At 36.6% G+C, this 14,215-nt stretch overlaps 2 protein-coding genes across 2 annotated transcripts; one reads left to right on the top strand and one right to left on the bottom strand.

The window, feature by feature from the left end:
- The first annotated feature begins 262 nt into the window (after positions 1-262).
- LOC114192163 (putative expansin-A17) lies at positions 263-1,645 on the top strand. Its single transcript, XM_028081786.1, has 3 exons — positions 263-459; positions 548-869; positions 950-1,645. The coding sequence occupies exons 1-3, from the start codon at positions 327-329 to the stop codon at positions 1,257-1,259; spliced, it is 765 nt and encodes a 254-aa protein (XP_027937587.1). The 5' UTR covers positions 263-326; the 3' UTR covers positions 1,260-1,645.
- Positions 1,646-2,046: 401 nt separating this feature from the next.
- On the bottom strand, positions 2,047-4,919 carry LOC114189748 (protein COP1 SUPPRESSOR 2). Its single transcript, XM_028078419.1, has 6 exons — positions 4,654-4,919; positions 4,354-4,569; positions 4,141-4,264; positions 3,884-3,957; positions 2,848-3,005; positions 2,047-2,662 (listed from the first exon to the last, which is right to left on the bottom strand). Exons 1-6 carry the CDS (start codon positions 4,776-4,778, stop codon positions 2,493-2,495), a joined length of 867 nt encoding a protein of 288 aa, XP_027934220.1. The 5' UTR covers positions 4,779-4,919; the 3' UTR covers positions 2,047-2,492.
- Between the last annotated feature and the right edge of the window lie 9,296 nt (positions 4,920-14,215).

Below are 14,215 nucleotides of genomic sequence, written 5' to 3'. Positions count from 1 at the left end.
GACTAAACAATCATATGGAGAAAATATAAGATGAATACTAATATCAAAATATTAATATTAAAGCAATTAGCATTATATGGTTGCTTTGGGTACAATTCTCATGGGTTGAGTCTTCTTCACACGTAACTAACTGCCTTCTATTTTTTATTAGTTTTTGGGTCAACACCACTTTTTTTTTGTTCGATAATACGAATTTGAGTTTGAGTCAATTTTTTTATGGGCAAAAACGTCTCAACCAGCAGTTATAAATACATCATAAGAGTTTGTCATGTTAAGCGGCAACTTAAGAAAATCGTAGTTCAGAATCATACTCAGAGATAGAGAAGATGGAAAAAGTAGTTTTCGGTGGTCTAATACTACTTGTGGTGTTATTCACCACAGAACTTAGAGTAGCATCCGCAGGTTGGTTGAAAGCTCATGCAACTTTCTATGGTGGAAGTGATGCCTCAGGAACAATGGGTAAAAGATGTTGTACATTTTATTTTTGTAAATTAAATTAGAATGGGTAAAAGATGTTCTAGATTTTGTTTGTACTTGAATTGAACAGGTGGGGCATGTGGGTATGGAAATCTGAACACAGATGGTTATGGAATAAAAACAGCTGCTTTGAGCACTGCTTTGTTTAATGATGGTAAGTCTTGTGGTGGTTGCTATCAGATAGTTTGTGACGCAAGTCAAGTGCCCCAATGGTGCCTAAGGGGCACTTCCATTACAATTACTGCTACAAATTTCTGCCCTCCAAACTTTGCACTACCTAGTGACAATGGGGGTTGGTGTAATCCTCCAAGACCACACTTTGACATGTCTCAACCTGCCTTTGAGATGATCGCCAAATACAAGGCTGGAATTGTCCCAATTTTATACAGGAAGTATGTTATATTGCGTTGTGCATGTTCTAACTATGAAAGTGAAAATTATCTCAACTTACACACGTTGAAATTTGATGCAGAGTTGGGTGCAAAAGAAGTGGAGGCATCAGATTTACCATCAATGGGAAGGACTATTTCGAACTAGTGCTTATAAGCAACGTAGGAGGAGCAGGGGATATCTCTCTGGTTTGGATCAAAGGGTCAAAAATGAGTAACTGGGAATCTATGTCAAGGAATTGGGGTGCTAACTGGCAAAGCTTAAGCTACCTCAACGGCCAGAGCTTGTCCTTCAGAATCCAACTCAGCAATGGAAAAACTCTCACAGCTTTTGATGTGGCACCGTCCAATTGGAGATTTGGCCAGTCTTTCATCAGCAAGGTTCAGTCATGAATGGAAGAATACATACAAATTTTACGCACCATTCTTCCACTCGTCTTTTTTATAATTATATCTTGTTTCTGATTAGTTTATCCGAGGAATGTATGTTAAATTTGTATGCTTTCCAAGGGATTGTGGCTCCGAAATTCTAGCATTTCGCGATGAAGCCCACCAAATATGTAAGCTCGAACAAGTGGATCAAGTTACGCACTTGAAATTTCCACTGTTTGGACAAAGGAAAAAAAGCAGCTTTTGTAATTCTAAGATACCTTGTAGTACTTATCCTTATGAAGACTAATCACCCACTACTATCATCCCTCTAAAGGGTCGTAGTTCAAATACACTGGTCAAAATATCCCCACGAAGCAGAACATCATTCTATGCTAACGGTTTTTCTTTTGCAGCCAAAAAAAAAGTAACTTCTTTATTATCTGAACATGCTTACATGCCTACTTACTACGTTAGCATTAAGGAGGCTTTCGATAAGCTATTTTAGTTTGTGTTAGCACTAAAAATGAATATCAAACTTAAATCTTTTACACAAGGTATAATCACTTACTATTGATTCTACTTGTCATCGCAATCAATTTTAACTTTTATTAAATTTTCAAAGGGTCTACTCAATTGAACAAGATGTATAAATTGTTGATTTTTATCACATTGTCAAGGGTCTAACTCAACTCAATTGAACGAAGATCTACTGTAAGTTTTAATCAAATTAAATATGAGAATCTAAAATCGTAACACAAACATTATTTGACACAAGGCTGTTAGCACCGATTCGAACAAGCACTTATCATTACGAACCTAGGAGGAAACTTTTCAATGGATAGATTAAATATTTTGAAAGTCAATATTATACATCCAAATCGGCTTACAAGCAGGTAGGTGGCCCCATCACCATTCTAGCCATCGCTAGAACTGTTTACACCATATCTTAAAGGCTCTCAGGAAGTCAGTGATGATCAATCAAAGAAGCGCTCATAATCACAATTCTATTCCTACCTCTCAACATAAGCCACTGAATAGTCAAACAGGCCGCTGGAGGTGACTAAATATATATATATATTTTTATCTAAAGAAGAGAACCAACAAAAATTAATGCTCAAGCAGCTCTATGATCTTTGACAACAGTTTGAATTAAGGAACTGGTGAAAATCAATGGCATTGGCATCCCAATCAACGGAAGCTGGACCTCCACCAATCTTTGATGGACTTTTGCAAGGTATGCCACAACCATTCATGTCATCTCCGCATTACACGGTGGCGTTCTCTTTTCCTGAAGCGCTCTAACATGAATTCATCTGTTGCAGCCTGCCTCTGTACTGCTCCAGCGCCATCAGTGCTTATATCATTTTGTTTGGATCCAGAACTATCATCCTGTGAACTTCTATCTTTGTACAACTCTGGATGTTCTGCAAATTGGGGGCTCGCTAGTCAGTGATTAGGATATAGATTGCTTTAAAACAATCAACAAAGTGCCAGACCTCTATCTATTATGGTAAATGCCACAGGATGAATACATTGGTAACTAAATCAAGACTGTAAACAAGCAAGTATTCGTATGTACTCTAAAATATCAGAATCAAGGAAATGAAACCTCTTCTAAGTTTTTCAGCATAATCTCTTCCACGCTGGAAATAATCTGCACTATAACTCGATGGAATGCTGAAATCTGATTTTGTCCGACCCATAAGTCTCCTTTCCTGTAGAAGCTTTTTGGCAGCCTCTGTTTCTTCAATATTTTTTAATTTATATCTGCAAACATGAAATCAAATCGATTAAGACACATCATCTTTTTGTTCCACGTCAAATAGATTCACCACAATTACTTGCAACATATGAGAGAATCTATTATGGTTAAAAAGCAACGAACCATGGAAAAGATTAATATTGTGAATATTAATCATTGAACAAAAGCACTTCAGCTGAAAAACCGAAGTTCATAAAGTTTGGTTTTTTGTTTCCAACCATGGGTACTAAAAATCACAGAGACAAAACGTAGCCAACATACTCAACAGGAAAAAAATATAAATGCAAAGTCAAATCCGTTAAAATAAATTATACCATTTTTTCCCCTTGATTAAATAGATAAAAAAAGATACAATAAACAAGAATCATCAAGTACTCGCAACATATAAGAAAAGAGGAAAAATTATTACCCTTAAAAAGCAATCAGCCAAGGACAAGAGGAATAATTTTGAGTGTAAAAGTTGAAAAAATAAGCATCAGTATAAAAGCCAATGTCCTTAAAGTATGGTAGTTTGTTTCCATGTACGGGCACTAAGTTAGCATTTCTGTGCAGACAACAAAGAATATTATGTCCTCCTTGGTTCCACCCCTTTCAGGGGAACAAAACAAGTACCACTCTCTAACGCCATGTCCTATTATAATTTATTTTTAAGAAGCACCAAACACTGAATAACATGATCTGTCTTGTTTTAACTCGTCAACAAAAGGCAGCCATTGCCATTCTAATCAAACTGCAGATCAATTTATACCCTAGATGAATAACATAGAGCCTATGATTAACTTGAAAAAAATAATATAATACGAACACAGTCAATTCTTAAATGCTTCTTCAACAAATAATTAAAACATCAAATACAGGCAATCACAAGTAAGAGAAAGCATACTCGATTGGAAGCTGAACCTCAGCAATACCAGTAGTCCACTGAGTAGAGCTTTCTTCTGAATTTCGCCTTTTCACCTGACAGGGAACAACATTTTTAAATGAAGAATGAATCCAAGAAAAGGTAATACATACTGAAAGAGCAGGATGTATCAAACACTGTAAGACAAATCATTCACATCCTTTTTAATGCTATAAACTATAAAGAAAAATAAAGAACAATAAATAGTGTAAGTTGCAAAACAAAGAAGAGCCCCTCACTTTAAGATGCTCAGGGATCTTATAAAGTTCATCTTCAGCACGTTTCAGCTCATTCTCAACTTGATCAGCAGCATCCACTTTCCTTCCCCTCTTCTTCGCTAACTCGAGCTCAATATATTTCACCCTGATCAACAAACAAGTTGCACCAACATCAACAACCATCAAAATTTAAATGCCTCAGCACAAACACAACATAATATAATTTAGACACACATATTAGGGTCTTCAACCAAAACAGCAGTCTCTTGAGCGAAGGTATCTTGAAGAACGAGCTCATCCTTGTCGCCGCCGTCAGCGTCGTTCTTTTCAGCAGCTTTAGCAGCCAAAGCGCCGACGGTTCCACTCTGCGCTTGCAAACTAGGGTTTGCTGGAATTCCCGATTTCCTTTCCCGCTGCTTTTGGAGAAGCTTGATTTCCTCCAGAGCCATTCTGTACAAAGTAATAGTATCAATGAAACCAAAACCCTGACAAAAAAATTTCTATCAGAATGTGGAATTGAAATAAGCGACAAACCTTCTTTCTCGCTCATCGTCGGATTCGTTGTTTTTCTGAGATGGAGGAAGTTGATCTTCGTCTGTAGGAGCGCTTCTCTTTCGGTAATTTTTCTTTCGCTGCTGTTGTGGTTTCGAATCCTCCATCTTTGTTAATGTTAGAGGAAACGGATCGTATGCGAATGCAATGAAGAGGTTTAAACGAAACGTTTACCTCTTCGACACTCGCTACCAACAAGCAACACTTCTTACTCGATTTAATGTTTTTGTTTCCCACAATAAAATTTAGGTCAAAGTATGATTTTGAATCTTAAATCTCTAAATCCAGTTTCAACTGAAAATTTTACCAGCTTTTATCTCTTAAATTTTAAAATATATTATTTTTATTTTTCAATCTCTATCTAAATTTACTTTAAAAAGATAAATTTATTTAAGATAAATTTGAATATTTTAGAAAAAATAGAATTTGTATTTATCATTAAAATTTATAAAAAATCAAATATTTTTTAATATGTAAACCGGGTAATAATTTTTCATATAGGTAATTAATACTAAAATAATATTTTGAATATTTATAATATATTATTATCACAATCTTGTAATAATGTGAATGTTTATACACTTTAATTGTAACACCCCATTTAAATAATATCTTTAATTTAAATGAAATGCTACACAGATAAAAATTTAAGGACAAATCCTGAAGTATAAACGCTACTCCTTACAATATACAGAAAATGTTAGGAGAAACCAAGGCACTTCACGATGTCAGATACAAACGAAATCCACGGACTTAACAATAGTTAATAGAGTACTAAAGAGCAAAGTAGTACATGGGCCATAACTCTAAAGAAAAGCCCAAATAAAACATGAAGTCCAACCCAAGTAGACTATGCAGCGGAATCATCCATCCCCTATTGACCTCGAGTATCTATCGCATCTGCTCACATCAATAAATTGATGATCATCGCAAAAGTAAAAGAACCACATACAAAGCAATCAAACAAGCAAAAGGGTAAGCTAGAGCAAAAAAATAGTGTTATCATGCAATCATATACTCTTTCACAGTCAATTATACAAACATCACCCCAACATGTTATGACCTTCCAAACAATACATTAAGACTCGACACGACTCATCCGGATATGTATAATTTAGTTGGATTTCGCGGATGCTTGCACTTGTGGTGGATTATCCTGCTCACCCCCGAGTTAAGTGTTACATTTTCTCAATCCCACACACAAGATTAACCCTTAATGAGTTTCAGGCCTCCTACTACTCTCACCACAAGAGTTAGTCCGCTCTAAGTGAGACTAACTAACTCCTTAGAGTGTCAGGATGCAACCTTACCTTGAATCCTTACCAAATTATATAGATGGGGCGCCACTATGAACTCCCACTAACAGAGATCATGGAATTACGTCTCGACCACTGAAGCACTACCATGAGGTCTCACCTAGAGGTTCATGGAATTATGCACTGACCATAGACCAATCATACTCAATCAATCAAGTAATATGTATTATGCACATAATCTCATGCCAACCTTTATAACGTACTAGTACTTACTACTAGCTACTAGTACTAGCTAGTAGTTTCAAGTACTAGCTAGTAATTACTAGTACTAGCTACTGGCTACTAGATACTAGTTACTAGTACTACCTACTAGCTCCTAGTTCTAGCTACTAGCTACTAGTACTAGTTACTAGTACTCGCTACTAGCTACTAGTACTGGCTACCAGTACTAGCTACTAAAACTAACTAGCAGCTACTAATTACTAGCATTAGCTACTAGCTAGTAGCTACTAACTATTAGCACTAGCTACTAGCTAGTAGTGCTAACTACTAGCTATTGGCTACTAGCAAATAACTATAATACTACGTACTAGTAGCAACTAGTACTAGCCACTAGTTACTGGCTATTAGATACTAGTTACTAGTACTAGTTACTAGCTACTAGCTACTAGCTACTAGTACTAGCTACTAGCTATTAGTACTAGCTACTAGTACTAGATATGAGCTACTAGTACTATCTACTAATTACTAGTACTAGTTACTAGTACTAGCTAGTACTAACTACTGTCTACTAGATACTGGTTACTAGTAATAGTTACTAGCTACTAGCTACTAGTACTAGGTACTAGTTACTAGTATTATCTACTAATTACTAGTACTAGCTACCAAAACTAGCTACTAGTACAAGCTACTAGTATTAACTACCAGTACCAATACTAGTACTAGCTACTAACTACTAGCTATTAGTACAAGTTACTAGCAAGTAGCTACTAGTACTAGTTAGTAGCTACTAGTACTAACTACTAGTACTAGCTACTAGCTTTTAGTACTAGCTACTAGTACTAGCTATTAGCTACTAGTATTAGCTTCTAGCAACTACTACTAGCTACTAGCTAGTACCACTAGCTACTAGCTAGTACCACTAGCTACTGGCTAGTACTAATAGCTAGTAACTAGTGGTACTAGCTAGTACTACTAATACTAGCTTCAAGCTCCTAGCTACTGCCTATTAATACTAGTACTAGTTAGTAGCTACTAGTACTAATACTATTACTAGCTAGTAGTACTAGCTAGTAGTATTAGCTACTAGTACTAGCTACTAGCTACTAATTAGTAGCTAGTACTACTAGCTACTGGCTGCTAGCACTAGCTACTAGAACTAGCTACTAGTACAAGCTACTAACTTGTAGTACTAGCTAGTAGCTACTATTACTAGCTTCTAACAACTACTACTAGATACTAGCTAGTACCACTAGCTACTAGCTATTAGTACTAGGTAGTAGCTACTAACTAGCTACTAGTAGTACTAGTACTAATTACAAGCTACTAGTACTAGCTACTAGTTCTATCTATTAGTACTAGCTAGTAGCTATTAGTACTAGTTATTAGCTACTAGCTAGAAACTATTAATACTAGTTATTAGCTACTAGCTACTAGTACTAGAACCAGCTACTAGTACTAGCTACTAGTACTAGTTACTAGTTACTAGCTACTAGTAGTAGTTACTAGCTACTAGCTACAAGTACTAGGTACTAGCTACTAACTACTAGCTACTAGCTACTAGTACTATCTACTGGTTACTAGTACTAGCTACTAGTACTAGTTACCAGTACTTGCTACTAAAACTAGCTATTAGTACTAGCTACTAGTACTAGCTACTAGCTACTAGTACTTGCTACTAGCTACTATAACTAGTATTAGCTACTAGTACTAACTATTAGTACTAGCTACTAAAACTAGCTACTAGTACTAGCTTCTAGCTACTAGCTACTAGCTTCTAGTACTAGCTACTAGCTACTGGAACGTGCTAGTAGCTACTAGTACTTGCTTCTAGCAACTACTAGTTCCTAGGTAGTAACACTAGCTACTAGCTAGTACCACTAGCTAGTAGTTAGTGCCACTAGCCACTAGCTACTAGCTAGTACTAATAGCTAGTAGGTAGTGGTACTAGCTAGTAGTTACTAACTAGCTACTAGTAGTACTGGTACTACTTACAAGCTACTAGTACAAGCTACTAGTTCTAGCTATTAGTACTAGCTAGTAGCTATTAGTACTAGTTATTAGCTACTAGCTAGTAGCTATTAGTACTAGTTATTAGCTACTAGCTACTAGTACTAGAACCAGCTACTAGTACTAGCTACAAGCTACTAGTAGCTACTAGCTACTAGCTACTAGTACTAGCTAGTAGTATTAGCTACTAGTACTAGCTACTAACCACTAGTACTAGCTACTAGCTACTAGTACTAGCTACTGGCTGCTACTACTAGATACTTACACTAGCTACTAGAACTAGCTACTAGTACAAGCTACTGGCTTGTAGAACTAGCTAGTAGCTACTAGTACTAGCTTCTAGCAACTACTAGATACTAGCTAGTACAACTAGCTACTAGCTATACTAGCTCTTAGTATTAGGTAGTAGCTACTAACTAGCTACTAGTAGTACTAGTACTAATTACAAGCTACTAGTACTAGCTACTAGTTCTAGCTATTAGTACTAGCTACTAGTTCTAGCTATTAGTACTAGCTAGTAGCTATTAGTACTAGTTATTAGCTACTAGCTAGTAACTATTAGTACTAGTTATTAGCTACTAGCTTCTAGCTATTAGTTACTAGCTACTAGGTATTAGTTACTAGCTACTAGCTACTAATTACTAACTACTAGCTACTAGTACTAGTTACTAGTTACTAGTACTAGCTGTAAGACCCGTAAAATTTAATTAATTAATTAAATAAATAATTAATTGATAAATACGGGAGGAGAAATAATTATAACATTAATTATGGTTGGTATGACGTGGAAAAGTGCTAGCTCATGTGGTTGAGAGCACTTTGATTGTGCAAAAGGACTTGAGTTCGAGTCCTATGTATGCTAACTTTTGATGTTATGGTTTTATTATTTAAATATATGAAAACAGGTTCTTCTATATTATGATAATTGAATTGTGATTTCTAGCATGAAATATGAATTGACATGATGGTTTGATATTGAGATGTTGAACTAATTTTTCTAATATGGGTATTAGTAATTTGGTTAGCTTGGGTTCACGATACTGCTTGAAATAAAGTCTTAGAATAGGGACAGTTGGAATTGAGAACATAATTGGTTGTGGTGGTTGGCCTAAGTCTTAGGAAATAATGTGTTATGGTTATATGCTGTATATTTGGTACCAAAAATCTAGTAGTGTTGAGGAAAAAATTTGAGATAGAGAACATAAACCAGAAGGGATGACTGTACTGGTACGGCGCCTGGCGGAAGAGCCTGTGGCGCCAGACGATGTTCAACCAATAGGAAGCCACTGTTACGGAGGCGCCTGGCGGTGGGAGTAATACCGCCAGGCGGTACCTGGAGCGAGTTGAGTATTTGAGGCGTTGTGCGCCTGGCGTACGCGACACCCGCCAGGCGGTCTGGGAGCTGGCAGCGCCTGGCGGCACATGTCCCCCGCCAGGCGATTTATATTGCTGCAGCTTTAAGTTTTATTTATGAAATTGTGATCTACAGTGCGTCTAGTGATACTTTAAGGGTGAGATTGCTGGTGTTCCTTGAGTTGTGGCTCGGAACGTATCCCTTGAGTTGTGGCTCGGGATAGGGGTTAAACACGTGGTATTCCTTGAGTTGTGGCTCGAAATAACATCTCTTGAGTTGTGGCTCGGGATGGCGGATGGACACGAGGAACCCTTGAGTTGTGGCACGGGTTGGCGAGTGTTACCGGTGTGAGTGTGCTGGTTGTGGCCAGTACGGATGGGTCCAGATAGATTGCCCTCCTCAATTGTTGGCTGATGAGTTTGGTAGTCTTGGGACGATACAGACTATGTTCGTATATGGGAACTCTACCTGGCGTTGCGGTGTATGATCCGTAACATGTTTTCCCGCACGTGCTCTATCGGTTGTGGCCGATAGGTATGGCAACAAGTCACCTTGAAGAAGTCCTTAGGCGATGTAGAACACGAATAAACGTATTGGGGATTGGATTACGGGAATGAAAATATAGGGCAATGTGGAAAGTTAAGTTAAGTGTTGTGATATATATGCATGTTGATATATATATATATATATATATATATATATATATATATATATGTTTATAGCTTTGTATATATATGTGACTTATCTGCTAAGCTCACCCTATCTGCGTGTGTGTGGCGATGATCGTGTACGCGGTACATGGGAGCAGATATTGGTGATGTAGGTGGCTCTGGTGCAGCTTAGTCGTGGAGAGGGGATTGACTTGGGAAACTCTTATATGTATCTTTTGTTTTTGAAAACATTTGTAAACCCTGATGGGTGACTTGATAACATTGTGGTTTTAGTTTTGTAATTGACGTTCTAAAATTTATCCACTCATTTAATAAACCTTTAAATTTTCCCGCGTTTTGGGAAAATGAGGTATTATTAACCGCGTTGTTTTATTTATTCCATTTATTTATTTATAAATCCGTAATATCCTGACGGAATGTTACACTAGCTACTAGCTACTAGCTACAAGCTACTAGTACTAGCTACAAGCTACTAATACTAGCTACTAGTACTAGCTACTAGCTACAAGCTACTAGTACTAGTTACTAATTACTAGTACTAGCTACTAGCTACTAGTACTATCTACTGGTTACTAGTACTAGCTACTAGTATTTGCTACTAAAACTAGCTACTAGTACTAGCTACTAGTACTAGCTATTAGCTACTAGTACTAACTACTAGTACTAATTACTAGTACTAGCTACTAGTACTAGTACTATCTACTAAAACTAGCTACTAGCACTAGCTTCTAATACTAGTTGTTAGTTACTACTACTAACTACTAGTACTAATTACTAGTACTAGTTACTAACTACTAACTACTAGCTACTAGTACTAGTTAGTAGCTACTAGTCCTAGCTACTGGCTACTAGTACTAGCTACTAGTACTAACCACTAGTACTAGCTACTAGCTTCTAGTACTAGTATAGTAGCTAGTACTAGTACTAGCTACTGACTACTAGTACTAGCTACTAGGTACTAGCTTCTAGTACTAGCTACTAGCTACTTGAACGTGCTAGTAGCTACTAGTACTAATAGCTAGTACCTAGTGGTACTAGCTAGTAGCTACTAATTAGCTACTAGTAGTACTAGTACTAATTACAAGCTACTAGTACTAGCTACTAGCTACTAGATACTAGTACTAGCTACTAGCTACTACTAGTAGCTAGTCTTAGTACTAGTAATAGTACTAGTATCTACAAGTACTAACTACTAGCTACTAGTACAAACTACTAGTACTAGCTACTAGCTACTATTACTCGCTGCTAGTCCTAGCTAGAAGCTACTAATACTAGCTACTAAAACTAGCTACTAATACTAGCTACTAGTACTAACTACTAGTACTAATTACTAGTACTAGTTACTAGCTACTAGTACTTGCTATTAGTACTTGCTAATAGCTACTAGTACTAGCTAGTAGGTACTAGTAATAGCTACTAGTACTAGCTACTAGCTACTTGCTACTAGTACTAGCTACTAGCTATAAGTATTAGCTACTAGTACTAGCTAATAGTACTAGCTACTAGCTACTAGTACTATCTACTAAAACTAGCTACTAGCACTAGCCACTAATACTAGCTATTAGTTACTAGTACTAACTACTAGTACTAGTTAGTAGCTACAAGTATTAGCTACTGGCTACTAGTACTAGCTACTAGCTACTAGTACTAGTTACTAGCTACTAGTACTAGCTACTAGCTACTAATACTGGCTACTAGTATTAGCTACTAGTACTAGCTACTAGTATTAGCTACTAGTACTAGCTACTAGCTACTAGCTACTAGAACGTGCTAGTAGCTACTAGTACTTGCTTCTAACAACTACTTCTAGTTACTAGCTAGTACTAATAGCTAGTAGCTAGTGGTACTAGCTAGTAACTACTAACTAACTACTAGTAGTATTAGTACTAATTACAAGCTACTAGCTACTAGTACTAGCTACTAGCTACTAGCTACTAGTACTAGCTACTAGCTACTAGCTAGTACTAATAGCTAGTCTTAGTACTAGTAGTAGTACTAGTATCTACAAGTACTAACTACTAGCTACTAGTACTAGTACAAATTACTAGTACTAGCTACTAGTTACTAGTACTCGCTGCTAGTCCTAGCTAGAAGATACTAATACTAGCTACTAAAAGTAGCTACTAGTACTAGCTATTAGCTAGTAGTACTACTAGTATTAGCTACTAGTACTAGGTACTAGTACTAGGTACTAACTAGTAGCTACTAGTACAAGCTACTAGCTATTAGTACGAGTTACTACCAATTAGCTACTAGTACTAGTTAGTAGCTACTAGTACTAGGTACAAGTTAGTAGTACTAACTATTATCTACTAGTACTAGCTACTAGTACTAACTATTAGTACTAGTTATTAGTACTAGCTATTAACTACTAACTACTAGTACTAGCTACTACCTATTAGTACGAGTTACTAGCAACTAGTACTAGGTAGTAGCTACTAGTATTCGCTTCTAGCAACTACTACTAGCTAGTAACACTAGCTACTAATACTAATTATTAGCTACTAGTACTAGCTACTAGTCCTAGCTACTAGTACTAGCTACTAGTACTAGTCATTAGCTACTAGCAACTAGTATTAGTTACTAGTATTAGATACCTATACTAGTTACTAGTATTAGCTACTAGTACTAGCTACTAGCTACTAACTACTAGTACTAGCTACTAGTACTAGCTACTAGATACTAGTAGCTATTAGTACTAGTGACTAGCTACTAGTACTAGCGACTAGCTACTAGTACTAGCTGGTAGGTATTAGTACTAGCTACTAGCAACTAGTACTAACAACTAGTACTAGCTACTAGCTACTACCTACTACCTACTAGCTACTACCTACTACCTACTAGTACTAGCTACTAGTTACTACCTACTACCTACTAGTACTAGCTACTAGTACTAATTACGAGCTCATAACAACTAGCTACTAGTACTAGCTACTGGCTACTACTAGCTATTTACTACTAGTACTAGCTACTAGCCTATTGTACTAGCTACTAGCTTCTTGTACTAGCTACTAGCTACCAGTACTAGCTAGTAGCTACGAATATTAGCTTATAGCATCTACTACTAGCTACTAGCTACTAGCTAGTACCACTAGCTACTAGCTAGTACTAATAGCTAGTAGCTAGTGGTACTTGCTAGTAGCTACTAACAAGCTACTAGTATTAGCTACTAGCTACTAGTACTAATTACTAGCTACTAGTATTAGCTACTAGTCCTAGCTACTAGTCCTAGCTACTAGTTCTAGCTACTAGTTCTAGCTAGTAGCTATTAGTACTATTTATTAGCTACTAGCTACTACTACTAGAATCAGCTACTAGTACTAGCTACTAGTTCTAGCTAATTGCTACTAGCTACCAGTACTTGCTACTAGGTACTGGTACTAGCTAGTAGCTAGTAGCTACTATTACAAACTACTAATACTAACTATTAGCTATTATTACTAGCTACTAGCTACTAATTACTACCTACTAGTACTAGTTAGTAACGACTATTACTAGCTACTGGTACTAGTACTATTACAAGCTAGTAGTACTAGCTACTAGTACCAACTGCTAGCTACTAGCTACTGGTACTAGTTACTAGCTACAAGCTACTAGTACTAGCTACAAGTACTAACTACTAGTTACTAGTATTAGCTACAAGTAGCTATTAGTACTACATACTAGCTACTAGTAGCTATTAGTACTATCTACTAGCTATTAGTACTAGCTACTAGCTACTAGTATTAGAACTAGTTACTAGTATTAGCTACGAGGTACTAGCTACTAGCTACTAGTACTAGTTATTAACTACTAGTACTAGCTACTAGTACTAGCTACTAGTACTGGCTATTAGCTACTAGTACTAACTACTAGTACTAGTTATTAGCTACTAGTACTAACTACTAGTACTAATTACTAGTACTAGCTACTAGTACTACCTACTAGCTACTAGTACTAGTTAGTAGCTACTAGTACTAGCTATTGGCTATTAGTACTAGCTATTAACTTCTAGTACTAGCTACTTGCTACTAGCTTAGCGAGTAGCTACTAGT

Source organism: Vigna unguiculata, chromosome 7, assembly GCF_004118075.2.
Source record: "Vigna unguiculata cultivar IT97K-499-35 chromosome 7, ASM411807v1, whole genome shotgun sequence".
NCBI classification, from domain to species: domain Eukaryota; kingdom Viridiplantae; phylum Streptophyta; class Magnoliopsida; order Fabales; family Fabaceae; genus Vigna; species Vigna unguiculata.
This window is presented reverse-complemented; position numbering and strand designations above follow the sequence as displayed.